Source organism: Vipera ursinii (genome assembly GCF_947247035.1).
Source record: "Vipera ursinii genome assembly, chromosome: 15".
Lineage (NCBI taxonomy): Eukaryota > Metazoa > Chordata > Lepidosauria > Squamata > Viperidae > Vipera > Vipera ursinii.
In genome coordinates, this window is record NC_139528.1 from 4,450,121 (window position 1) to 4,476,654 (window position 26,534).

Consider the following 26,534-nt stretch of genomic DNA (forward strand, 5'->3'; position numbering starts at 1 on the left):
GGTAGAAAAACAGAAGCCTCTTTTTTTTCCCCTTTGAGGGATTTCGAGACCCCCTTGATTTAAAAAGGTGGCCTTCAAATATGAGGTAGAAAAGTTTAAGTTTAAGTTTATTAAATTTTTATACCGCCCTTCTCCCGAAGGACTCAGGGCGGTAAACAGGGCATATAATAAAAATACAAAAGTACAAAAAAGAATTAAATTATTGCCCAAAATAAAACAGTAAAAATATACAAATATTAAAACCCTGAATTAACTCCCCGTCAGGCCAGGCCAGCTTGTTCGAATAAATGGGTCTTTAAACGGAAGCCTCTTTTTTCCACTTGGGGGAATTTTAACCAAAAGCAAGTCCACGGGGGGGTGGGGGCTTCCAAAAAATGAGGTAGAAAAACGGAAGCCTCAGAAAGCGGCTGGTTTGTCTTTTCTATCGATGTTTCTTCCGGCAGGTAACAACAAAGCAGAACCTCGCACGGTGATCGGACGCAAAGGGGAAGGGGCCCTTTTGCGCTGCAACTTGCTGAAGCCGGACGAGGCGACTCCCCCTCTTTACGTCATCGAGTGGGTGCGGTTTGGCTTCCTGCTCCCCATCTTCATCAAATTCGGGCTGTATTCCCCCCGTGTGGATCCGGACTACGTTGGTGAGTGACTTGTGGCAGAAGTTCAACCGGGAAAGCGTTCCCCTCCCCCTGGTCTGGGATCGGTGGCGCAGCAATTGGTGGCGTCTGAGCCTTTAGTTTTATAGTTTTAATGTGTGGTTTTTAATAATATCCCTTTAGATTTGGGCCCCCATTTGTCTGGAATTTTATAGGGTTTCCTGCATCAGCAGGGGGTTGGACTAGAAGACCTCCAGGGTCCCTTCCGAACCCTCTTACAGGTAGTCCTCGGCCAAAATTTCTGTTGCTAAGCGAGACATTTTTTTAAAGTGAGGTTTGCTCCGTTTTTAACGACCTTCCTTATCAAGGTTGTTAAGTGAATCTGGCTTCCCCATTGACACTGCTTGCCAGAAGGTCACAAAAGGGGATCACGTGACCCCGGGTCACTGTGACCGTCATAAATGGGAGTCAGTTGCCAGGTGTCTGAATTTTGATCCCTTGACCCTGGGGATGCTGCAACGGTCATAAGCAGGGGTCTTCAAACCTGGCCCTTTTATGACTTGTGGACTTCAACTCCCAGAATTCCTCTTCCTGGCTGAGGAATTCTGGGAGTTGAAGTCCACAAGTCCATAAAAGGGCCAAGTTTGAAGACCCCTGGTCACGGGTGTGAAAAATGGCACTTTTTCAGTGCCACTATAACTTCAAATGGACACTGAATGAATGACTGTAAGTTGAGCCTGTATCTAAACTTTGACACCTTGTGGAAACGGTGTCTTGGCCCCATCATTGTGCCCATAAGAAAAAAAAAAGCAAGATATTTAATTCCCCCATTTCATTTCCGAAACAGTCCGTAAAAGAAACTCTTTTAAGTCAAGGATCGCCCGTAATACTATGTTCTGTATGTCTTTTGATTCCGTTGAAATGGTTGCGGAGATCCTAGCACCATCATTGTGCCCATAAGAAAAAAAAAGCAAGATATTTAATTCCCCCATTTCATTTCTGAAACAGTCAGTAAAAGAAACTCTTTTAAGTCAAGGATCGCCCGTAATTCTATGTTCTGTATGTCTTTTGATTCCGATGAAGTGGTTGCGGAGATCCTAGCAACACGCGCCTTTCGTAAAACAAATGAGTCTCCTTCCTGGGTTTCTGGAGCCCCATCATAAATTTAGCCATAAACCAATTTAGTCAGTTCATTTCGAGGGCAAGAAGCAAAGTTCAAACACGCTGTGGGGGGGCTCTTGTTTCCAGTGGCAAAGCCCGTAGGATAATTTCAGGAGCCCTCCGATATGGCTCCTCCATTAAAATAATTCAAAGGGTGCTTTTAATTGCGCAGCACTGCTGATGAATAAAAATCCTATCTTTAATCCCATTGGGTGGATTGCGGATTCGATTTGTCCTGGTTTTTTTAAGGCTGCAATAACCCCGACATTTGAGAAATCCTGGCTGTCTTCCAAGAGAGTCAAGGCTCTTTTTAATATGTAGACAATGGACTGGGCTCAGCCAGGAGGAAGGTGTGTTTGTGTTTGCAGACAGGTGCTGGCAACTTTGCGCGTATTTATGGATAGCAATGGCAAGATTGATTTAGAGCTTCAGGGTGTGTTTGTTTGGAGAAGTAGGGAAAGCCAAGCCAAAGAAATACAAAAATATTCTTTGGTCTTCCGTCAGGCCTGCAGCTGCCACTTCCCCCCCCCTTCAATTCCTGATTATCCTGTTTATAATTTGAGGAAAACGAGGATTAGAGGTGACGCAATACCAGTTTTCCAATATTTGAGGGGCTGCCCCAGAAAAGAGGGTGGGGGGGTGTTTTCAACCTGTTCTCCAAAGCGCCCGAAGGCAGGACGAGAAGCAACGGATGGAAACTTAATCAAGGAGAGAAGCAACCTGGAACTAAGGAGACATTTCCTAACAGTGAGAAGAATTAACCGGTGGAACAGCTCACCACCAGACGTCGTCAGTGCTACGACACTGGAAGTTTTAAAAGAAGAGACTGGACAGCCATTTGTCTGAAATGGTCTAGGGTTTCCTGCCTGAGCAGGGGGTTGGACTAGATGACCTCCAAGGTCCCTTTCCAACTCTTGTTATTCTGTTATAAGCCTCCTTGGAGGCGATCTGAATAGTAAGATAGTGCCCAGGTTGGGTATCTCAGTGAAACAGTCAGCTTCACGTTTGGAAGACAGTAATCCCAGGGGGAAGGTCCCAAGTGTTCTGTGTGGCAATGCAACAAAACTGGACATATACATATACATGAGCCGCCCTGAGTCCTTCGGGAGATAGAGCGGCATATAAGTCCCATAAATAAATAAATAAATAAATATACATACATACATACATACATATATATACATACACATAAATATAGATACACACACACACACACACACACACATACATACAATGTTCAGCTGTTGAAACTATAGACTACAGCACAGGGTCCCCAACCTTGGCCACTGTAAGACTTGTGGACTTCAGCTCCCAGAATTCCCCAGATAATGCTGGATTATCCTCTTTTTTTTTCATTCTTCAGGAAAATCAGGAACTGATTCTCCAATGAGTTGGGAAATTTCACAAGTTCTGCAACAACAACAACAACAACAAAGGATTTTCCAGCATTCTCCGGCGGCCCCAAATGGCCACTGTTTGCCTTCCCCCCCCCCTTCTTTACCCCCCCTTGCCCTCTTCCCCCCCCGTTTCCTTTTTTCCGGGTCAGGGAATTTTAAGAGGCGTCTCTGCCCAATGGTCTGGCCAGCCTTTTGAACCCTTTTCTTAACCACCGAGGATAGGAATCTTTCTCGGGGTTGTAAACTCTGGCGGACTTGCTCAGACTGGTGGTTGCCGGTGATTATCTGGAGGGGCCCTGCTTGAATGGCCACCTTCCTTTTTTTTTTCTTTGCATTCTCAAATATCTGCCAGTTGGGTTTGGCCAAGCCAAAATCTAGACCGCAAGAGGGGTTGATTAAGCCAGACAACCTGGTGGTTTGCAAGGAAGGGAAACGGCAGAGAATAAGAAAATGGAGATTATAGCTTAGGTCTGGCTTCTCTCTAGAGATTTTTTTCTTTATCAGGAGAAAACCCTAAACTGAGTTAGTTGTAGATTCAGGCTTTAGTAAAATCTTCCTCCCTTTTCATCTTTCTTCCTTCTTTCCTTCCTTCCTTCCTTCCTTCCTTCCTTCCTTCCTTCCTTCCTTCCTTCCTTTCTTTCCCCTTCCTTTTTTTCTTTCTTCTTTCCTCTTTCTTTCTTTCTTTCTTTCTTTCTTTCTTTCTTTCTTTCTTTCTTTCTCTTTCCCTCCCTCCTCTCCTTCCTTCCTTCCTTTCTTTCTTTCTTTCTTTCTTTCTTTCTTTTTTCTTTCTTTTTTCTTTCTTTTTTCTTTCTTTCTTTCTTTCTTTCTTTCTTTCTCTTTCCCTCCCTCCTCTCCTTCCTTCCTTTCTTTCTTTCTTTCTTTCTTTCTTTCTTTCTTTCTTTCTTTTTTCTTTCTTTTTTTCTTTCTTTTTTCTTTCTTTCTTTCTTCTTTCTTTCTTTCTTTCTTTCTTTCTTTCTTTCTTTCTTTCTTTCTTTCTTTCTTTCTTTCTTTCTTTCTCTCTCTCTGATTCTACCCACTCAAACCCTGTCATTCTGCATAGTGTAAGGCATTTTTTTAAAAAAAGGAAAAAAAACTTCACCATATAACAAACTTGCTATTTATTTATTTATTTATTTATTTATTTACTTACTTACTTATTTATTTATTTATTTATTTACTTGGGTTTGTATACCGCCCTTTCCCGAAGGACTACATAACAAGAAACAAATGCAAGAAAAATAAATAAAAAAGGAGCGAGCTTGACACTTAATATAAGAAAAATAAATAAAAAAGCAAACTTGACACTTAATATAAGAAAAATAAATAAAAAAGGAGCAAGCTTGACACTTAATATAAGAAAAATAAATAAAAAAGCAAACTTGACACTTAAGAAACACAATGTGAGAAAATAAAACAAGGAAAATACCCCCCACCACATAACTGGAAACGAATACAATACATAATTACTAATCAATCCTGGGGGATAGGTAATAAATATAATTAATCTCCTCACATTTTGCTAATAATGTCCGTGCTGTGAACCTGCATGGCTGGACTAGAAATAAATCGTAGTTAGTCCACTTTCTTTGTTTCCCAGCGTAAAGGAATAAGCATGCAAAGAGACAAGAATGTTAAATTTTGCCTTGCAACTCAGGCTACTGTATAAACAGAGGCGTTGTGTTTGATAAAACTGGGTGGCAGCCAGCAGATAGAATAAATTAAGCATACATCGGTTTCTGTTGATTGCCTGTGCACACACCCTCAAAAGCAGGCCACAATTCATCAGGGTAGCTGAAAGCTTACAGAACTTGCTCCCTTCGCCCTACATCCAAATTTACTGCTTTGATTTCGAATTCTTTCAAAGCAGAGTTTCTCAACCTTGATCGCTTGAGGACGACGGGTGGACTTTGACTCTCAGAATTCCCCAGTCATCCTGGCTGAAGAATTCTGGGAGCTGGAAGTGAAAAAACGCAGCTTTAAAGAAACAAATATATTCCACATATCCTGCCTTGCCAAAGCTGATAATAATAATAATAATAATTTAATTTCTATACCGCCCTTCTCCCGAAGGACTCGGGGCGGTGTACAGGGCAATACAATAAAATATAACATATAAAAATTAAAAATATTAAATATTACAGCCCAATTCAATACATTATTACAATAACATTAAAATACCCCTAAACCCATCAGACCAGGCCGGCTTGTTCAAATAAGTCGAGGGTTCACTGTATAAAAGACGAGGCTGAGAGGCGATAGGAGCTTTTAATTAACAAAATGGTTGTGTTTCCTCCTATTGCAATGCAGGTCGGGTACGGATCCAAGCTGGGGCCTCTCTGCAGATCGACCGACTGCGTGCCGAGGATCAGGGCTGGTACGAATGCCGGGTGCTGTTCCTCAACCGCCCCAACAACGATGATGAGTTCCAGAACGGCACCTGGATCCACCTGATTGTCAATTGTAAGCTTTGGATGCCCTTTCCCTTCTGAGCATGGTCTGTCTGGGTTCGGACAGTAAGTGGAAAAAATTCAGTAGAAGCACGGTTCTGTTCAAGAGGGGGTTGGACTAGAAGACCTCCAAGGTCCCTTCCAGCTGTTATTTTATTCTACTCTAAAGGTAAAGGTAAAGGTTCCCCCGCACATGCGTGCTAGTCGTTTCCGACTCTAGGGGCCGGTGCTCATCTCCGTTTCAAAGCCGAAGAGCCAGCGCTTGTCCGAGGACGTCTCCGTGGTCATGTGGCCGGCATGACTAGACGCCAAAGGCGCACGGAACGCTGTTACCTTCCCACCGTAGTGGTCCCTATTTTTCTACTTGCGTTTTTTATGTGCTTTCGAACTGCTAGGTGGGCAGAAGCTGGGACGAGTAACAGGCGCTCACTCTGCTACGCGGCACTCGGGATTCGACCCGCCAAACTGCCGACCTTCCGATCGACAAGTTCAGCGTCCTAACCCACTGAGCCACCGCGTCCCTTATTCTACTCTACTCTATGCCTATTCTATTCTATTCATTTTCTATTCTATTCATTTTCTATTCTGTATTTCTGTTCTACTCTATTCATTTTCTATTCTATTCATTTCTCTTCTGTATTTTTTTTTAATCCCATTTATATCCCGCCCTTCTCCGAAGACTCAGGGCGGCTTACAATTTAAAGCACAACTCTATTCATTTTCTATTCTATTCATTTTCTCTTCTTTTCTATTCTGTATATCTGTTCTATTTTATTCTATTCTGTATTTCTGTTTATTCGTTTTTTAATTCTATTCATTTTCTCTATTCATTTTCTCTTCTATTCTGTATATCTGGTCTGTTCTCTTCTAATCTGTATTTCTGTTCTGTTCTATCCTATCCTATTCTGACATCACATCTTGCCAGATCAGGAAGTTAAATTCCCTGGGCAGTCTACTTCGATCAGAGCTGATTACTGAAATTCCACGTGACTAGATTCATTCAAGGTGCTGGTCATTACCTATAAAGCCCTACATGGCTTGGGTCCGGGGTATTTGAGGGAACACCTGCTGCCAGCATCAAGTTCCCTTCGTCCAGTGCGCTCCCACAGGGAGGGTCTTCTCAGGGTCCCACCGGTAAGAGATTGCCGGCGGACGACACCCAGGGATAGGGCCTTCTCAGTGGGGGCGCCTGCCCTTTGGAACCAGCTGCCAGTGGAGCTTAGGACTTCCCTTGACCTTCGCTCATTCCGCCAGGACCTGAAGTCCTGGCTCTTCGAGCTCTCTGGCCCAGGCTGAGGATTAATTTATTTTAATTGGGGTTTTATTTGTACAGGGATAAATTTAATCTTTTTTAAACTGGTTTTAACTTTTGTATTTTTGGTTTTTAATTCCCTGTAAACCGCCCTGAGTCCTCCGGGAAAGGGCGGTATATAAATGTAATAAAATAAATAATAAAATAAATTTTCTGGGGTTGCAAAATTGTTCGGAAGCGTCTGTGTGTCTTATTTTGAGGGAGGACTTAGAATAGTCTTTACATTTTATCACGATACTGTTTCTAACATCGGAGGCGCTTTTATACAGAATTTTGCAGAGGGCAAGCAGGCAGACAAAACTGCCTCTCATCATTGGTGGCCTGCTTTTTGGACAATTTTACCCATTTTATTTTATTTTTTCCTTCCCTTTGCAAAAAAAAAATAAAAAATGTGACTCTTTTCCCCTTTCAAAGCAGACCAGATTGTGACCATCCTACGCCCACACGCATTTTGACCCAAGGATTTCTTGCCCTACGAATGCCGTTCTTCCTTAGCTGATTATTGACCTCCTTCTAGACGTGCTTTGAACCTAATCCGGTTCTCATTGGTGCTGCTTTGCTAAACCTCGTTGTAATCTCCTTCCTGGCTAATCGTTGCTCTGTGAATGACCAGCCTTGAATTGGGGAGGGGGGGGAATCCCCACCCAGGGAGCCGTGGATTAAAATCTTCAACAAAGAGTATCTCACATAGGCTGTTGACTTTGACCAGTTTAGCTAAAACTGAATTTAAATGCTGGTCAAAGGGGGACTTAAGCAAAGGTTGTGACCGTCATATACTCACACAGAGACACACACAGCTACAGGGTTAGAACCAACAGACCCATAAGGCTTGTGGCCCCTCCCTGCATGCTGCCAACAAATCAAACTGCCCATGTTTTCTCCAGAAACCTCCCCAAATATGGAACATCTGAATGAAAATAGTAAGCAAACGATTGTCAAAAGAGTTCCTGGTTTTTATAATCATCCTCACAAACCATGAGGTAGATCAATCTGAATTTTTTGGTTAAGCCAGGAAGCTGAAGGATCGAGTTTTAACCAGATTTGCTGGTCTCAACCATCTTGTCATAATGGGAAGGCCCTGTTAACTACAGTGCAGTAGTCCTCGTCTTAACAACGGATCATTTAGTGACTTTTGAAAGTTACAGCGGGGGAAACCGCCGAAAGAATGGCCACTTGACCACAGAGCCCTGCAAACGGTCGTAAATGCGATCTGTCGTAAGTCAAGGATTCACCTGCATCGTGTTGGTGTTGTGGTGTGGTGCCGTTTTACTGCCGTGCGGATCGTAGTAGCAGAGCTTAAGTAGAACACTCGGCCTTTATGTGGGAAGTCACGCTGTTTGTTGTGAGGTTTTAGCAGCCGTGATAAAGTCTGTTTGTTCCAAGTGAATGTTAAACCTCAAAATTTGGGATTTATCCTGGCTGTTAAAACCTCACCACAAACAGCACAGGGTGGAGATAGGAGCGAGAGAGAGAGAGAGAGAGAGAGAGAGAGAGAGAGAGAGAGAGAGAGAGAGAGAGAGAGAAATGAAATAACGGCACATGGGAATCATCTGTGCTTTTCTCCATCCGTCTTGCAGCTCCCCCCGTTTTCCAGAAGACCCCGCCAGCTTTCATCGAGGTCCAAGACCAAAAGTCTGTGACTCTCTCCTGTTCGGCCATTGGCAACCCACTACCCTTGGTCTCTTGGAAGAGAGACAGCCAAAGCATTGAAAATGGGAAAGAAATGCAGGTATTTTGTTTCCTGTGGGTGCCTGTTGCAGTAAAACCTGGATTTAACAGCCTACGTGAAAAGAAAGGTCCGTTAAATACAAAAAAGGTAGATCCTTGGCGGCAGTTTAGAAAAACTTCAAACAAGCACAGTTGGGGCCAGACTTCCCGTTGCTAAGCAAGTGGTTAAGTGTGCCTGGGGTGTGTGTACTTGACCTGCTGCACCCAAAATCCGTTAAATGGAGATCCGTTAAATCAGAGGGTGGTGTTAAATCAGAGCGTCCTAAAGATTGGCTTGTCTTTAGCAACATACCCATTTTTTATTTTTGTTTTCCAGGTGAAAAATGGAACTCTCTTTATTGCTAAAGTTGAACGGACCTGTGCTGGGCTGTACACTTGCCATGCCAGCAATCAAGAAGGCACGATCATTCACACAACCCGCCTCCTAATCCAAGGTAAGTCCTTTCTGGCCTAGAGGGGCTACCGTATTTCCTCAAACATAAGACCTACCCGGAAAATAAGCCCAGCCTAGCATGATTTTTTTTTCAGGATGCTCGTAATATAAGCTCTACCCCCAGTTACGATCATCAGCCAGACGCGTTTAGTACTCCTGTTGCAACACACAACAGGCTTACTGAATTATAAAATAATAATATATAATTAAATATAAATAAATAACATTGACATTATTTATTTTGAATAAATGTAGATTGCTGTTGTACATGGGAAAAATACGACATCCCGCGAAAATCAGCCCTAATGCGTCTTTTGGAGCAAAAATTAATATAAAACCTGGTCTTCTTTTGGGGGAAATAGGGTAATTAACCGGAAGAGGGATCATGGAGTCGGAAGGGATATTAAGAGGTCCTCAAGTCCAACCCCTGTACCCCAGCAGAGTTCACAATGCCACCCTCAGACCAGATTCCTTTATGACTTCTTCAAACCTTATTTATTTTATTTATTTATTTTATTGGATTTATATACCGCCCTTTCCCGAAGGACTCAGGGCGGTTTACAGGGTAGTTAAAACCAAATCAATACAAAAATTAAAAACAATTTTAAAAAAATTAAATCATCCCTAAAAATAAAAACCCCAGTTAAAAATTCTCAGCCTGGTAGTCCTCAAGTGACGACGACAGCGGGAGGGGGAATTTCTTGTCACTCGACCATGCAGTCATAAAGGTGTAGATGGTCTCCAAAATTGTAGTAAGAGTCTCTCTCACACACACACAAAACCACATCTTCCCAGCTGAAAAGACCCAAACACATACACAGGTGGTCCTCGACTTAACAAGAATTCACTTTAGTGGCTGTTAAAAGTTACTGTGAAAACTTGTCAGCGCCGTCACAACTTTTGGCCACGAAAAGAACTGTTGTAAGCTGAGGGATGACCAGTACTCTACTATGTTTCTGCAGAAATTCACTTTTCTGTCTCTTGTGTTTTGCCAGGGCCACCGGTGATTGTGGTTCCTCCCAAAGATGTCGTTGTGAACCTCAGCCAAAATGCCTTTTTCGCTTGCCAAGCGGAAGCCTACCCTGCCAACCTCACCTACAGCTGGTTCCATGGGGGCACCAACGTCTTCCACCTCAGGTATGGAGAGGGTACGAAGAAAGGAGAATCCCTCTAAGTTTTTATCTCTGGTGGCAGAAAGTCCTCGTAGTCCTCGCCTTAACGGCCACGACTGAGCCCAGAATATCTGTTGCTAAGCGAAACGTTTGCGAAGTGAGTTTTGCCCCGTTTTACGACCTCTCTGGCTACCGTTGTTAAGCGAATCACTGGGTCTTGTTAAAATTGGCCCGACAGTTGCTAAGCGAATCCGCTTGTCGGAAGGTCGCAAAGGGGGCAAATCGCGTGATCCCGGGAACACTGAATCTGTCATAAAGCGTGAGCCAGTTGTCAATCTCTGTTGTCATTCTAGATCCGGGATGTCCAAACTCGGCAACTTTTAAGGCCTGTGGACTTCAACTCCCAGAATTCCCCAGCCAGCATCCTGAACTCTGAAAGTTGAAATCCATCATCGGTCTTGAATGTCGCCAGGTTCGGAGACCGCTGATCTAGGATGAGAACAGAGCTGTCTCTTCGTGCAACTTCCTTTGACTCCTCTTTCCTTCCTGATCTCCAGCCATCTCCGGTCACGGATTCAAATCCTGGTGGATGGAAGCCTCTTGGTCGAGAAAACGACCCCGGAGGATTCGGGAAAATATACCTGCACCCCCAGCAATGGGCTGAGGAAATCACCTTCCGCTTCGGCCTTCCTTACGGTTCTGTGTAAGGGCTGCTTAATTCACCTCTTGATTTAATTTTTGCCACCAAATTGCCTTACCTGGACCTCATTCTTTTCTAGCTTCGTGGTCCACCCCTTGACCTCAAAATCCTAGTCCCAAGGATCTCGCAATCTCATGCCCCCTCTTGCTACCACCCAATTCCTTTCTAGCTTCTTGGTGCACCCTTTGACCTCAAAATCCTAGTCCCAAGGATCTCACAACCCCAAGCCCTCCTTTGCTAACACCCAATTCCTTTCTAGCTTCGTGGTCCACCCCTTGACCTCAAAATCCTAGTCCCAAGGATCTCACAACCCCAAGCCCTCCTTTGCTAACACCCAATTCCTTTCTAGCTTCGTGGTCCACCCCTTGACCTCAAAATCCTAGTCCCAAGGATCTCACAACCCCAAGCCCTCCTTTGCTAACACCCAATTCCTTTCTAGCTTCTTGGTGCACCCCTTGACCTCAAAATCCTAGTCCCAAGGATCTCACAACCCCAAGCCCTCCTTTGCTAACACCCAATTCCTTTCTAGCTTCTTGGTGAACCCCTTGACCTCAAAATCCTAGTCCCAAGGATCTCGCACTCTCATGCCCTCCTTTGCTACCACCTAGTTCTTCTAGCTTCCCTCCCCAGTGCCCAGATCTCACAACCCCACCGTTGACACCAGGCTGTCCTCCATCTGACAGATCCAGCTCAAGTGGCTAAGATGCCTCCAGAGACCTTTCTGCCGATCGGCATGCAAGGCACAATCCGCTGCCCCAGCAGAGCCCACCCCCCACTGCTCTCCGTCAGCTGGATCAAGGACGGGCAGCCTCTGGAGGTTGGCAAGGTAACGTTTTGGGGGAGGTTGAGGCAGCCCCTGCCCCAGCTTGGTTTTATCCCATCGTTTTTCCTGAGTCCCTGCGTTCTCCCTTCCTGCAGTTCCCAGGCTGGTCTCTGAAAGCCGACGGGACAATTATCATTGCCACCAGCAACGACGATGCCCTGGGCGTGTACGCTTGTACCCCCTACAACAGTTTTGGAACGGCGGGCACTTCAGCACCCACGCGGGTCCTCCTCAGAGTGAGTAAGAAATTGGAGGGCACGACAAAATGAGCTCTCAGCAAAACGTTCCAGGTATCTCTTGTCTCATGCAATGCTGGCAGAGATGCGTGGTTCCTAGGTCACTCCAGCTTGGCAACTTTTAAAATGGGTTGCTTGTTCCAAAGGCAACTTGGACGGTGACCGTGAAAAGCAAAACACAATCCAGTTGCTTTTTTTTTTTTTGAAAAAGCATCTTTGAGGCAACCAAGAGGCCCTGGTTGACTTAAGATGGGTTGGTTTCAACTCTGGCTTCGCCTTTCATTGGCGGTTTTAGGCTGCTGTTCTCTTCACGTGAAGCGCTAGTAGCGCTTGGTAAAGGCCACACGTGGAATGCTGCCTCCAGTTTTGCTCGCCACGATGTAAAAAAAAGATGTTGAGACTCTAGAAAGAGTCCAGAGAAGAGCAACAAAGATGATCAGGGGGCTGGAGGCCAACGTATATAAGGAACGGTTGCTGGAATTGGGTAGGTCTAGTTTAATGAAGAGAAGGACGGTTGGGGGGGGGGGCAACATGACAGCAGGGTTTCAATATCTGAGGGGCTGCCCCAAAGAAGAGGGAGTCAAGCTATTCTCCAAAGCACCAGAAGGCAGGACAAGAAGCAACAGATGGAAACTAACCAAGGAGAGAAGCAACCTAGAACTAAGGAGAAACTTCCTGATAGTTAGAACAATTAACCAGTGGAACAACCTGCCTCCAGAAGCTGTGAATGGAGTCTGGATGACCAACTGAAGGAGACACTGGAAGTTTTTAAGAAGAGACTGGACAGCCATTTGACTGAAATAGTCTAGGGCTTCCTGCCTGAGCAGGGGGTTGGACTAGATGACCTCCAAGGTCCCTTCCAACTCTGTTAAGCAGTGGTGTTGTTTTTTTCCTGCGGCATTCCTATTTTTCAGGATCCTCCCACGTTCACCCTTCGGCCCAAAGAGGAATATTTCCAGGAAGTGGGTCGGGAGCTGCTAATTCCGTGCGTGGCCCAGGGAGACCCCATACCCATCATCTCTTGGACAAAAGTGAGTCCCAGCCATTTTGCACAAAGTGGACCATTTCCCGACAGATTGAGTAGCTGCATTAAAAAAAAAAGTTAACCTTTTAAGACTGCCGTTTGCATGCCAACCTGCCCAGCAGGCTTCCCGCCCTCAAAGCGGGGTATAAAAAAATGTGAAAATAAAAATAAAGAACGCCGCTTGGCTTTTCACTTAACGACCACTTGGCAGAGCGGCACAGTTGCCGGTCCACAATTAGGGTGGTTAATTGAGGATTGCTTGTTGCACGTAAGATGAACGGTTTGATGGGTTTTCCTGCCGCACAGGTGGGCAGCAAGAGCCTGGTCAACGGGCAGATGGACACGAACAGCAGCCTGATCCTGCGGCCGCTGACGAAGGAACAGCACGGCTTGTGGGAATGCGCCGCCAATAATGGCGTGGCCAGGGTTAGTGCCACCACCACTGTCTACGTGTTAGGTGAGTAAATAATAATAATAATAAAGTTGGAAGGGACCTTGGAGGTCATCTAGTCCAACCCCCTGCTCAGGCAGGAAACCCTAGACCATTTCGGACAAATGGCTGTCCAGTCTCTTCTTAAAAACCTCCAGTGTTGGAGCATTCACAGCTTCTGGAGGCAGGTGGTTCCACTGGTGAATTGTTCTAACTGTCAGGAAATTCCTCCTTAGTTCTAGGTTGCTTCTCTCCTTGATTAGTTTCCATCCGTTGCGTCTTGTCCTGCCTTCGGGCGCTTTGGAGAACAGCTTGACTCCCTCTTCTTTGGGGCACTCCCTGAGAGATTGGAACGCTACTATCATGTCCCCCCTCGCCCTTCTCTTCATTAAACTAGACCAGGGCTAGGCAACCTTGGCTCTTTTATGACTCGTGGACTTCAACTCCCAGAATTCCTGAGCCAGCATGGGAGTTGGAGTCTACAAGTCATAAAAGAGCCAAGGTTGCCTACCCCTGAACTAGACATACCCAATTCCAGCAACTGTTCCTTATATGTTTTACTCTCCAGTCCCCTGATCATCTTTGTTGCTCTTCTCTGCACTCTTGCTAGCGTCTCAACATCTTTTTTTTTACATGGTCCCTTTTTATAAGTCCTTTTTTTCCCTGTTGTATCTTCAAACAGTCACTAAACGAATGGTTGTAAGTCAAGAACTACCTGTTATTTCATACCCCAAATTCTGTCTGGCAAAATCTCTTCTTTTGATCGTCCTTAAATCTCTGTATTTATTGTCTTTCCACTGAATCAAGTTAAACTAATGCAGTTCCCTTTCTTTCTCCCCTTCCCCCCCCCCCCCCCCGCCGCTGCCGGAATAAAATCAGGTACCAGCCCCCACGCTGTGGTCAACGTCTCCGTGTGGCCCTTACGACAAGCAGTTAATGTTACCTGGGAACCAGGGTTTGATGGAGGTTATTTTCAAAGATTCAGCATCTGGTACACCCCAATGTAAGTCTTTGGGCCCACCCTCTGGGGGCTTCTCACCTATTCTGTTTCCCTTTTCCCCCCCCTCTCTTTCTGTCAAAATTAAAAATACTTTCCGGATGTTTCATCCACAAATTCGTCTGCATTTCTGCTTTCTTTCCGGGGGGGCTAAGAAATTCCCCCCTCTGTTTTAAAGCTGGCATTCTGTTGCCTCCATGTTTGTTCGGGTTTTTTTTAACACACGTTGTCAGTCTTATTGCGCTGAGGTAACCCAGGAGTAGAAGTAGAAAAATAGGGACCACTACGGTGGGAAGGTAACAGCGTTCCGTGCGCCTTTGGCGTCTAGTCATGCCGGCCACATGACCACGGAGACGTCCTCGGACAAGCGCTGGCTCTTCGGCTTTGAAACGGAGATGAGCACCGGCCCCTAGAGTTGGAAACAACTAGCACGCATGTGCGGGGGAACCTTTACCTTTACCTAACCCAGGAGTAAATGCAGTCAAGCGTGGTTTGTGTTAAATGGTGGTTTATATTACACTATCTACCAATATACACAAGGAACAAAATGCATACACGTGGTAATACAGCCAACTCCCAACACACAGCAATTACAGCAGGAAATGAACGAGAAAGACTCCAGCAAGGCCTTTCCTTTTATACTCAAGCTCTTAAAGGGATACAGACCCCTGCTGAATCATTCCTAACACTGCATCTTTCATCTCAGATTATACAAGCTTGAGTTAGCTTCCAAATCATTACCTTGACACATGGTTTTAATCGTAGATTGAGACGCCTGAACCGGCCCCACCACGACTGGGCCTCTTTACCGGTGCCCGTGGGGGCTTCCCACATCTTGGTGGAGAACCTGCAGCCAGATACGAGCTATCAGTTCAGCGTCTTGGCCCAGAACAAACTCGGCAGTGGTCCATTCAGCGAAATCGTCTCCATCACGCCTCTGGGTGAGAAGCGGTTGCCGCTTTTCTCGGGACGGGAGACGGTGTTTCTAGATTCCGATTCTCAGGTTTCTGGTCAGTATAGCCCAAGGATAGATCACTGCCAGACCGCCAAGGCTGACCAGGTTAAGAAAGAGGCCATCCAGGAATATAGGTGACTACCTATATTCACCTCAATTTAGGACTGCAGTTAATGGAATGGACAATGGAATGGAATAGAAAAGAAAGTGGAGTGGAGTGGAGTGGAGTGGAGTAGAATATAGAATAGCGTAGCATAGCATAGCATACAAGAGAATAAATAGAATAGAGTAGAGTAGAATAAGAATAAAATAATAGAAGAAAATAGAGAATAGAATAGAGCAGAATAAGAATAGAATAATAGAAGAGAATAGAGAATAGAACAGAATTAGAATGGAATGGAATAGAATTAGAATAGAATAGCATAGAATAGAATTAGAATTAGAATGAATAGAATAGAATAGAATAGAATAGAATAGAATAGAATAGAATAGAATAGAATAATAGAATTAGAATTTAGAATAGAATAGAATAGAATAAAGGGACCCTGGAGGTCTTCTAGTCCAACCCCCTGCATAGGCAGGATACCTATTCCATTTCAGACAAATGGTTGTCCAATCTCCAATGCTGTTGTAACTTTGAACGGTCCCTAAACCAATGGTTGTAAGTCGAGGGCTACCTGTATTTTACTTTTAAAGTAAAGTTTGCAAGAGTCAGTCGAGGAGGAAGATTTAAGAAGATCAAAGCAGTCTGCATTCTTCCTCAAGGCAGTCCCCCCCCCTTTCTTCCTTTTTCAGCGGTCCCAATTCAGACTGTGCCCCCCATCCTTTCCACCACTGCCGCCTTGGTCTTCCTTCCCCCACCCCAGTTCCTGAGATCCAACGAGACCACACGGGGGGTCCTCCTTCTGTGGGAACCTCCACTCCACGATCCTTCAGCCTTGACCGGATATTCGCTCGAGCTGCGCCAGAATCAGGGAAAGTGGGAGGTGCTGAGTGGATCCATTCCCAGCTCCGAGACCCACTTCCTGGTGCCAGGACTCATCAAGGTGCGTTTGATCCCAGTTCTAGCTTTGCAAGCCCCTGGAGAATCCTCAGCCCGAGGGTGGGGTTTGCAAGTGTATTATTTAGCAACTTGAAGACGTGTGGACTTCAACTCCCAGAATTCCTGTGGCTGGCTGGGGAATGCTGGGAATTGACGTCCACCCATCTTAAAGAATGCTGGCTTGGGAGTTGAAGTCCACCCATCTTAAAGAATGGTGGCTGGGGAATTCTGGGAGTTAATGTCCACACATCTTAAAGAATGCTGGCTAGGGAATGCTGGGAGTTGAAGTCCACCCATCTCATCATGGTGAGATAGTATCCATTTTGGTGGGCGAACCTAAGGTACATCTGCTAATTCTTTCCCCCTTCCAACACAGGATACATTCTATGAGTTCCGCCTGACGGCTTTTGCCGGTAGCCACATCAGTTATCCCAGCAATGTGGTGAATGTTTCAACCACAGGTAAGTCCCAAGATTTGTGGCATATGATGGGATAGTCAATCCTTTTGCCAGCCAAGGATGTGATTCACCCGGTTTCAATTGTCTTTGGGGGCTAAGACTAAAACTATGTTATTCTATTCTGAATAAAGATTCTATTCTATTCTATTCTGTTCTGTTCTGTTCTGTTCTGTTCTATTCTGTTCTATTCTGAATAAAGATTCTATTCTATTCTGAATAAAGATTCTATTGTATTCTATTCTATTCTGTTCTGTTCTATTCTTTTTCCCCCAAATATAAGCCCTAACGTGTCTTTTGGAGCAAAAATTAATAGAAGACCCAGTCTTATTTTCAGGAAAATAACAGTCGTGAACGATGGAAGGCAGATGGAGAAGGGGAGATGGTTAGATAGTCTCATTGACACAATGAAGATGAATTTGGGCAAACTCAGAGATGGTGGAGGACAGGAGCCTTCTGCTGTGGTCCACAGGGTCGTGGAGAGTCAGACCTGACTTAGCATCTTAACCACATCTTTAATTGCTCTTGTTTTGCTTCGGTCTTCACAGGAATGGAGGTGTACCCGTCCCGCACCCAGCTTCCCGACATGCTACCCCAGCCTGTGCTGGCTGGCGTGATTGGGGGTGTCTGCTTCCTGAGCACGGCTGTCATTTTTAGCACCATGGCAGCCTGCGTCATGAACCGGCGGAGAGCAGCCCGTCTCCGCAAACGCAGGCAAGGTAAGGCCCACCCCCCACCCCCCCCAAAAAAATGCCACAGTGGCGTGATAACAAAAGTGGCAGCAGTACGGGAGAAATATACCTTTTTTAAAAAACAAAATAAAAAGGTTAAACCCTGCCAACCGGACCGATGTTTATTAAAACCGAGAGGTTTTTGTTACTCATCCAAGTAACTTCTTCGGTCGAAACGAAAATTTTTGGTGGGCAGAGAGTCGAGATCAGGGGGGATCTTCAAACTTGGCCCTTTTATGACTTGTGGACTTCAACTCCCAGAATTCCTCAGCCGGGCACGCTGACTGCGTTTTATACCTAATATAAATTTGAATTATTATTTTTTAAAAAAAATAATGGAATGCGATGATTTTCTTTTCAATTTTTTGCTTTTTTGAAATCGTGCCTTTATTATTTTTTATAAATATATCAACACAGCAAACACGCAGGGTATTGCTTCTTCCTCCCATTTTCCCCCCAACAACAATCCTGTGAGGTGGGCTGGGCTGGGCCTTGAGGGATCTGGGAACTCCCAAGTCCAGAGGTGTGTGTCTGGTCGCAGGTTGCGGTGTGGCAGTGGTCCTTCCTGTTGCCAGGTTGGTTCATTCATTGCCTGGTTTTGTGTCTAATTTCCCCTTTTGTGTTCTCCGTGACCTTCCAGATCTACCCATTGTGTTCTCCTCCACCAAGAAGCTTCTGTCTACACAGTAAGTTGCACCGTTGCGCGATGCGTTTTGTCCGTTTTAGCCTCCAGGCCCCTGATCATCTTTGTTGCTCTTCCCTGCACTACGGTTAGTAAAGCAGCCTATGTCTATCTCTTCCCCCAACAGGCATTCAACAGGTACAGCTAGTCCGGACAGCATTATGAAGCTGAAGCTTCAGCGGTCTCCCTACCAAAGTCTTCGCCGGACCCTCTTCTGGGACGAGAAAGCTGGCCACAACCTCAGTCTCCGTCTCTCTGGTGGCCACGCCATGAACAGCACCAACTACGTCCCCTACGAGAGTCAGGTGGACCAGCTGCTTCCACTTGAACGCATCTCCCGAGGTCCCGACGGCCGCTTTGTGGTCCAGAGCGAGGACGAGTCGCGAGAACACCACCTGGAGGACGGCGAGGGCCCAGCGGAGCCCTATCTCCAACTCTTCTCTCCTCCCACGGACTCCGCGTGGCACCAGAGTGTCCATCTGAGGCCCAAGAACGCCAGCCAGGCCCAGCAGGAAGCCAAGGCCTCCGGCCACCGCCAAGGCCGCTACTTCGACTACAGCAGCAGCAGCCTGATGGAGGAAGCCGAGCCCTTGTGTATCGTCAGCATCAGCCCGGTGGCCGCCACGCCGTACGGCGCTACCCAGGATACCCAGTGGCTCCCGGACAGCGTGGCGTTGTCTCCGTCCTCCTCCTCCTCTTCCTCCTCCTCGCCTCGCCGTACGTCAGAGTCGACGTCACCCGGAGTCCAGGCCAGGGCGAGCAGTTCTGCTCAGAGCGGGATTCTCCAGTATCTGAGTTTGCCCTTCTTCAAAGAGATGAACGTGGATGGCGACTGGCCTCCGGAGGAGAATGAGAAGGAAGACGGACCCTCGCCGGAGACCGTCCGCCACGCGCCTGGCCTTCTGGGCAGCCCCGGGCGGCCTTTTGTGCCAGATCAGGACAGGCCAGTTGGCCCGATCTACATGGACATGGAGCCCGATTCGAGCTTCGTTCAGGATCAGCTCATGGAAACTTCCTTCCTCCGACTTCCGGATCCCGATACGGGTCCAGAGAAGACCCCTTTGCCAGGGTCCCTGGCTTGCCCACTGTACCTGTGTTCCAGGACCGAGAGCCCACCGTCGAAGGACCAAGGATGTTTATGGACGCTCTCCTCCTCCTCCTCCTCCTCCTCCTCCTCCTCCTCCTCCTCACCAGCCTCCCAGCCCCTTCCGGATTGCCCCCAGGCAGAGGTCTCCTGCCTGGCCCTTCCTTTGTCCGAGCTGCCCCCCGAGAAACACAAGTCCCCCCCTGCCAATTTCCCCCAAGTCCTCCCCTCGGAGAAATTCCTGAGGGGCAGTTTGACCAGCCAAAGCAGCGGACGGGGCAGCGCGTCTTTCCTAAGACCGCCTTCGCTGGCCACCTCCGTGGCGGGCAGCTACCTCAGTTCCCCCTTTGGAGAAGCGGCCAGTTGCCAAAGCAGCTCTGCGGGAGAAGAGAGCAGGTCCAAAAAGGACAGCATAGTTGCTGTGTTGGAGAAAAGGTGAGGTCGAATCCCATGTGTGTGTCTGTGTGTCTCGTGAGGCTGAGCATTTTGTAAGAATCCGTCCTAGACAGATCGACTCAAATGCTCAAAGTGGCCTGGTTGAGTTTGGGGAGGCGTTGAGGGCCTTGGGAATGGGGAAAAGAAAAAAAAAGCAGCTTTGTTTATCCCAAATCTTGATAGGGCTTACTGGTGGGACAATATTGGAAGAAGGATAGTTTGCCTACTATAGAAGAATGGGTGTTTAAAGTTTCGAATCTTGCAGAAATGTCTAAGATTTCTGCTTATTTGAAAGATCATTCACAGGAAAGATCTATTTCAGTTTGGAGGAGATGGATAGATTATATTCAGAACAAATATGGGACTAAAAAGTTCCATTTAGCTTATGAGTAGATTTTAGTGGGATATTGTTATTGGTACTTTGTATGTAGTTATGTTAAAGGGGAGTTAAAGCACATTATGAATTTGGTTAATTGTATATTATGCATAATTTTTATTTAGAATATGATTATTATAACTATAATCCTGTATTTAGCTCTGGGAAGTGGGGGGAGAAGTGGGCGGGTTTGGGGTGGGGGGGATTTGGGGATATATTGTAAAATTTTGTTTTTGTAAAACTCTTTAATAAAAAAAAATCTTGATAAGGGAATTGCTTTGACCGTGCCACAGGTGTACGGGAAGCTGCTATTTCCCAATGTGTCCACCAGGTGGGGATGTTCCCTGTAATTCGGGGCGCTTCAAACTTGGCCGCTTTAAGACTTGTGGACTTCAACTCTGGCTGGCTGAGGAATTCTGGGAGTTGAAGTCCACAAGTCTTAAAAGTGGCCAAGTTTGAAGAGCCCTGTTTTAATTGGAACACTTTTAAGGGCCGCCAAATTCTGTTCGGCAGATTGGCCTGGATTTACGACCGTTCGTTTAGCACGCGGAAAACACAACGGCACCGAAAAACGTGACTTGCACTTGCAACCATCACAGTATCCCACAGTCTTGGGATTGCAATCTGGGCGCGCATAGCAGCGGCTCGTATTGATGACAATTGCTACGACATCCCATCTCTTTTTATTTGCACTTTTCTCACCCTTCTGCCTTAACTCCCTTAAATCTCTTCCAGGAGGAATACGTCTGTGGACGAGAACTACGAATGGGACTCAGAGTTCGCTCTGGAATCGGAGTTACTGGACGCCTTGCAGCTTTATCGGAGTGGAGACCCCAAAAGGCCCATTTCCACCATCGCGGCCCAGGAGTTGGAGAAACAGAGTAAGCAAACACACACCACATCCCCCGCCCACCCCCGGCTTGTAGGAAAGTATTCCAAAGGGGATTTTATTTATTAAATATATGTATTAAGATTTGTTCCAAATACTTCAGGGAGATTTTAAGATTATTAATGTCCCTTGGGATGATTGCCGAAGCTGCTGCAAACGATCAAAACCGCTGGAAACTACTGCCCAGTGCACACAGCACAGCACAGGATGAGGATGATTAGATTTATTAATTATTATTTTTTATTATTAAATTAATTAATTAATTTCCAAGCCTCGGGAGTTCTGCTTTATTCGTCTCTCTCTGTCGGAACCATGGCAGCACAGCAAATTAATCCCATTCCCCTTTCCCCAGACAGAGTGTGTGGGGGGGTGTCATTGTGATTTGAACCCATGTCTTCCTCTGCCTCCCCTTTGCAGGCTTCAGAGGTTCAGCCGAACCCAGCAGAACGTCCCCTTCTAATTCCCAGTCGGTCGGCACCTTGGATGGGTCCAGCTCTCCGTTGCCCTTGGCCAGCCCGGAAGAGCGTTGTGCCGCCCTGCGCAAAGAATTCCTCGCTTATCGCCATCGGCGAGAAATGATTCAGCAACGGCGGCAGAAGATGGACTCCAGCAGAAAGGATGAGCGATTTGAGCAAGCCACCTTATTCTAAACAAAAAAAAAAAACTCCCTGGGATTTTGGGAGTGGTGCAGTTTACCCTCTGTCCACAAGAGGGAAGCTTTGGGACAACTTGAATGCTAACTCTGCCCTCTAGAGGCATGCAGGAGAACTGCTTTGGAACCTTGAGACTTCCCAAGATAATTTTTTTTTATTTTAATTCCATTTATATCCCGCCCTTCTCCAAAGACTCAGGGCGGCTTACAATTTTTTTTATTTTTTATTTTCTGCAAGTTTCTCCCCAAATCTTGAGTGTTTTATCCAGGCAGGAAGAAAAATACATTTTGACACCACCCTTGTGGGTGTCTTTTGTGTGTATGAACGCACACGCCAAATTTATTTCCAGCAGAATTGTAGATCAGAAGAAGCGGGTGGTGGGATGTTTGGCAAAACAGGGCTTTGCTGAAAGGGACAAAAAAAAGACATTTTACCAAAGGTTGGCATCTTGCAAATTCTTAAACATGAAATAGCATATACGTTAAGAGCTGGTTTGCAAAAAAAAAAGGTGGAGCTGGGTCATTGAAGGCGTTCAAGTAACTTGAGAACAGGTCTGCGGGCTTGTTTGGAGGCAGACAAGGGGAAAAGAGGGGAATAAAAAAGTGGAGCAGATCTCACACACACACACACACACACACACACACACACACACACACACACCGTCCCCCAGCCCTAATTCAGTAGTGGCTAGTGCTCAGCATTGACGGGAGTTGTAATGAAGACCACAGCTTCATTGCCTCCAAGGACTGTGGGCCAAATCCCCAAACTCAGGGTGGGTGTGTTGTTTCTTCTTCCTTTTCCCCATTCTTAAATCCCAAATTGAGAATTATTAAGAAGGACTAGGTGTGGGGGGGGGGGGACACGATAACAAAGTCTTCCAATATTTGAGGGGCTGCCACAAAGAAGAGGGGTGGGGTGGGGCTCAACTTATTTTCCAAAGCACCAGAAAACAAGAAACAACGGATGGACAAGAATCAAGGAGAGAAGCAACGTGGAATTAAGGTGCAATTAACCGGTGGAACGACTTGCCCGAAGCAGAAGCTTTTGTGAGTTAGAAATTGTCCCAATTTTGACCAGCCACCAAAAACAATGGCTGGGTCTTTTTTTTTTCTTTTTTTTAAGAGCTGCGTCACCCCTGAGTCACATCTGCCTTGCAACTGGTGACTCCGTCTCCTGGGTCCCTGGCCGGTGCAAGCCGAGAATTCCCCGTGAACTCTGGCGCCCTTTGGATGCCCCCTCCCCGAAAAAAAAATATGCAGGGCCCGTCCATCGCATCGTGGGCTGTATTGTGACGTGTTCTGCCCTTACGGCGCCGGGGGGGGGGGTTGGCGTGCTGTGCCCATGCGTTTGACATGACTGGTTTACAGGAAGTCCTTAAACCAACCGCAGTTGTTAAGTTTTACCAGCAGAACAACTCCAGTGATCCCACTTAACAACTGTGGCAAGAAAGATGTTAAGGTGGAGCAAAAGTCACTTTATTTTTATTTTATTTATTTTTAATTTTAATCCCATTTATATCCCGCCCTTCTCCGAAGACTCAGGGCGGCTCACAAGCTTAGCAGTAGCCTTCATTCTATGTATATGCCTGCTTATTAGGGCTTTCACACACACCCCAAGCGGCATTATTACAAAGTCAGCTTAATTGCCCCCCACAATCTGGGTCCTCATTTTACCTACCTGGGAAGGATGGAAGGCTGAGTCAACCTTGAGCCTGGTGGGACTCGAACCTGCACTAATTTTATTTTATTTTATTTTATTTTAATTCCATTTATATCCCGCCCTTCTCCGAAGACTCAGGGCGGCTTACAAGCTTAGCAGTAGCCTTCATTCTATGTATAGGCCTGCTTATTAGGGCTTTCACACACACACACCCAAGCGGCGTTATTACAAAGTCAGCTTAATTGCCCCCAACAATCTGGGTCCTCATTTTACCTACCTCGGAAGGATGGAAGGCTGAGTCAACCTTGAGCCAGGTGGGACTCGAACCTCAAGTCAAGGTCTGCCTGTATATCAGGGGTCTCCAACCCCGGTCCTTGGACCAGCACCGGGCCACGTACAAGTCCTTGACATACAATCAAGCCACAGTTTTGGGAGGCCTCGTTTTGCGACCTTTTTTTTTTGCCACAGTCGTTCAGCAGATCGCTGCGAATCTTGCAGCTGCGAAGCAAATCTTGACGTTTGCTGGTCGGAAGCTGGCTGGAAAGGGTTACCAACGGAGATCCCTTGATCCCGGGACGGTGCAACGGTCTTAAACGCAAGCCCGTAGCCAAGTGGATCCTAAGGTGTCGAGAAAAGGGATCTGTGTGATCTGTTGTTGGGGGGTGGTTTTTTGCACAGGCTCAACAGATTTGGGGACCCGAAGCAGGGTGTGTGTGTGTGTGTGTGTGTGTGTGTACATCAAGCTTCATGACTTTTAAGGCTTGTGGACTTCCAACTCCCAGAATTCCCCAGCCACCTATATGCTAAGGATAGTAGCCAAGCTAGGGAATTCTAGGAGTTGCAAGTCCACAAATCTGAAAATCACTTTTAAGTTGGGAGACTCTTGGCCCCTCGGAGCAATGATAACTTCCATTCTTGTCCCTTTCTCTCCTCTTGTTTCCAACCAGCATCTTGTTCCGATTTGGGGAGGGGGCTGCACCAGATGCAACCTAAACCCCCAGAGCTTGTGGCATGTGGGAAGCGAGTGGTGGTGCTGGATACAATTATGTCACCGGGCATTGCATAGCTGAAAGCTGACGTCCGCCTCGAAAGGAATGCAGCGTACGAGAGGGCTGGTCCTTGTTTTTACTTTTAATTCTTTCTCTCCCCCCCCCCTCTTATTTCTCCTCCCCATCTGCCTTCAGCCAAGAGAAAAGAAAAAAAGAGAAAACAAAGCAGATTTAGCAAACTTGTAAAGCTGCCCCCCACCCCAAAGCTTTTAGAAAAGCGGGATTTCAGAGTGCTTATTTTTCCTGGGGGAAAAAAAAAAAGTTTATTTCCGTTTTTTCGCCACCGGGTAGAGACAGGCCTGAGAATGGATGACCCAGCACTTGGGGAAGGGGGGGGTAGGGGTGGGGGGTTTTGAACTCGTTTCCTGTCTTCCCAAATTTGGTTTTGTCTTGCAAGTGACGTGCATCCCGAAGGGATGGAGGCCGGAGCTGCCCGGAGGGAGAGAAACTTCCTTGTGAGGATTCAGCTGGCTCGCAAAACGTGTTTTTTTTTTTTTTGCTTTTATATATCTATATAATGATTGAAATATGAAATGCAAAGAAAAATGAGAATTAACGGAAAAGTAGGGGAGGAAAAAAGGGAAGTGGGGGAAAAAGTGTAGTTACCCTACGCAAGAGGAAAGGAAAAGAATTATTTTTAGCGCAGTCGAATAATAACATGTAACCTCAACTTTTTACTTTGGCATAGTAATGTGTACTAGTCATTTGTATACCCACAGACCTATCTAATCCGCAGAGCCCAAACTCGAAAAAGTTTCATTTTTTTTCTTTCCACCTCCAGCACAAAGAAGCCGTGTCCAAGCAGAAACAAAATTAGTCGTGTTCTTTTAATTAAAGCAATCAATTTAACCATCTCTGCTAAAACTCCCATCGGCTTTTGCAACCGGTCATCCATGGTGGGAATTAAACAAAAATTTCCATTTTCCTGCACAGACGATTCCCTCTGTTGTTGTGTGAGGCATTTCAATTGGCATTCACACAATCTGTCGGGCTTCGGGTCTTCCGTTCTGGCTTTGTGTAGGTCACACAACACAGGAAATGGTTTAGCCAGGACCCACAAGTCCAGCCAAAAACTCAGGGGGTAACCCCTTTCTTTTGTCCGACCCGTGAAAGGCCCCGAAATTGGTAAATCTGATACGTCTTCAGCCACTTAGCTGGCGGCTAATTTATTGATTGGAAAGGAGACCAGCGGGAATTCCTTTTGGGAAGGGAACCATTTTATTCTGGCAAATAAACACACAAGCGCACACTATTCAGATAGGCCCGTGAATCCCCCGGGATTTAAACTTGACTCAAAAAAAAAAAAGATTGATTTTTTTTAAAAAAAGATTTGGATTAAAAATAGAATTAGAACCAAATAAAAAAAGTTGGAAGGCCAGGGTGGGTGGGTGGATGAGGGAGGGGTTCGTGCTAGAGATGGAAAAAGACCAGCCTCTCTACAAGTTATTGAACGTACAATACCTTGACTTACAACTATTTGTTTGGTGACTGAGGTTACGCCACTGAATAATAGTGACCATCACTGTTCACATTTGTGACCGTTGCAGAATCCCCCAGGGTCTCGTGAATCACAATTCGGACACCTGGCAACTGACCCGTATTTACGACGGTCGCAGCGTCCCGGGGTCACGTGATCCCCTTTCGCGACCTTCCGACAAGCAAAGTCAGTGGGGGAAGCCAAATTCACTTGGAAGGGTTAACTTAACAAGCAATGATTTAAGGTCGTGGAAACAGGGCAAAACTCCCATCGACAACAGCTCCGCGACGGAAAATCTGGGCGCAATTGTGGATGAGGATTACCTGTCAATAGGGTGGGAAGGGGCCCTGGAGGTCTTATAGTCCAACCCGCTGCTTAAGCAAGAGATCCCGTAGGATTCCGGACAAATGGCTGTCCCATCTCTTTGGGGAGAAAATGATGGTAGAATTGAAAGGATTCCTGGCCAGAGGATGGAGCCACATTGTGTCCCCTCCTTCCTGGCTAGAGGCAGATGTTTGTTGCAGATGTGGATGGGTGAAAATTCACTGCCTCTGCAGAGGGGGAGGAAAAAGGTACAAAAACACTTTTTATCTCTAGTGGGGCAACCGTGGTTGCCTCACTCCAGGCTAGAAAAACGGCTTAGGTTGGGTCAGGGAC

The 26,534-nt window shown here is 46.2% G+C and overlaps 1 protein-coding gene across 2 annotated transcripts; it reads left to right on the forward strand.

The window, feature by feature from the left end:
* Positions 1 to 372: 372 nt before the first annotated feature.
* On the forward strand, positions 373 to 22,187 carry IGSF9 (immunoglobulin superfamily member 9). 2 transcript variants are annotated; one of them, XM_083374402.1, is made up of 19 exons: positions 373 to 635; positions 5,456 to 5,608; positions 8,485 to 8,636; positions 8,952 to 9,069; positions 10,064 to 10,205; positions 10,738 to 10,883; positions 11,564 to 11,706; positions 11,799 to 11,939; positions 12,854 to 12,970; positions 13,270 to 13,420; positions 14,273 to 14,396; positions 15,156 to 15,400; positions 16,141 to 16,391; positions 16,764 to 16,848; positions 17,391 to 17,561; positions 18,214 to 18,259; positions 18,383 to 19,774; positions 20,886 to 21,031; positions 21,457 to 22,187. In XM_083374402.1, the coding sequence occupies exons 1-19, from the start codon at positions 428 to 430 to the stop codon at positions 21,687 to 21,689; spliced, it is 4,164 nt and encodes a 1,387-aa protein (XP_083230528.1). In that variant the 5' UTR covers positions 373 to 427; the 3' UTR covers positions 21,690 to 22,187. The 2 variants fall into 2 exon arrangements, with proteins under 2 accessions (XP_083230528.1, XP_083230529.1); XM_083374403.1 differs by having other exon boundaries at positions 375 to 635; positions 15,156 to 15,331.
* Positions 22,188 to 26,534: the final 4,347 nt, after the last annotated feature.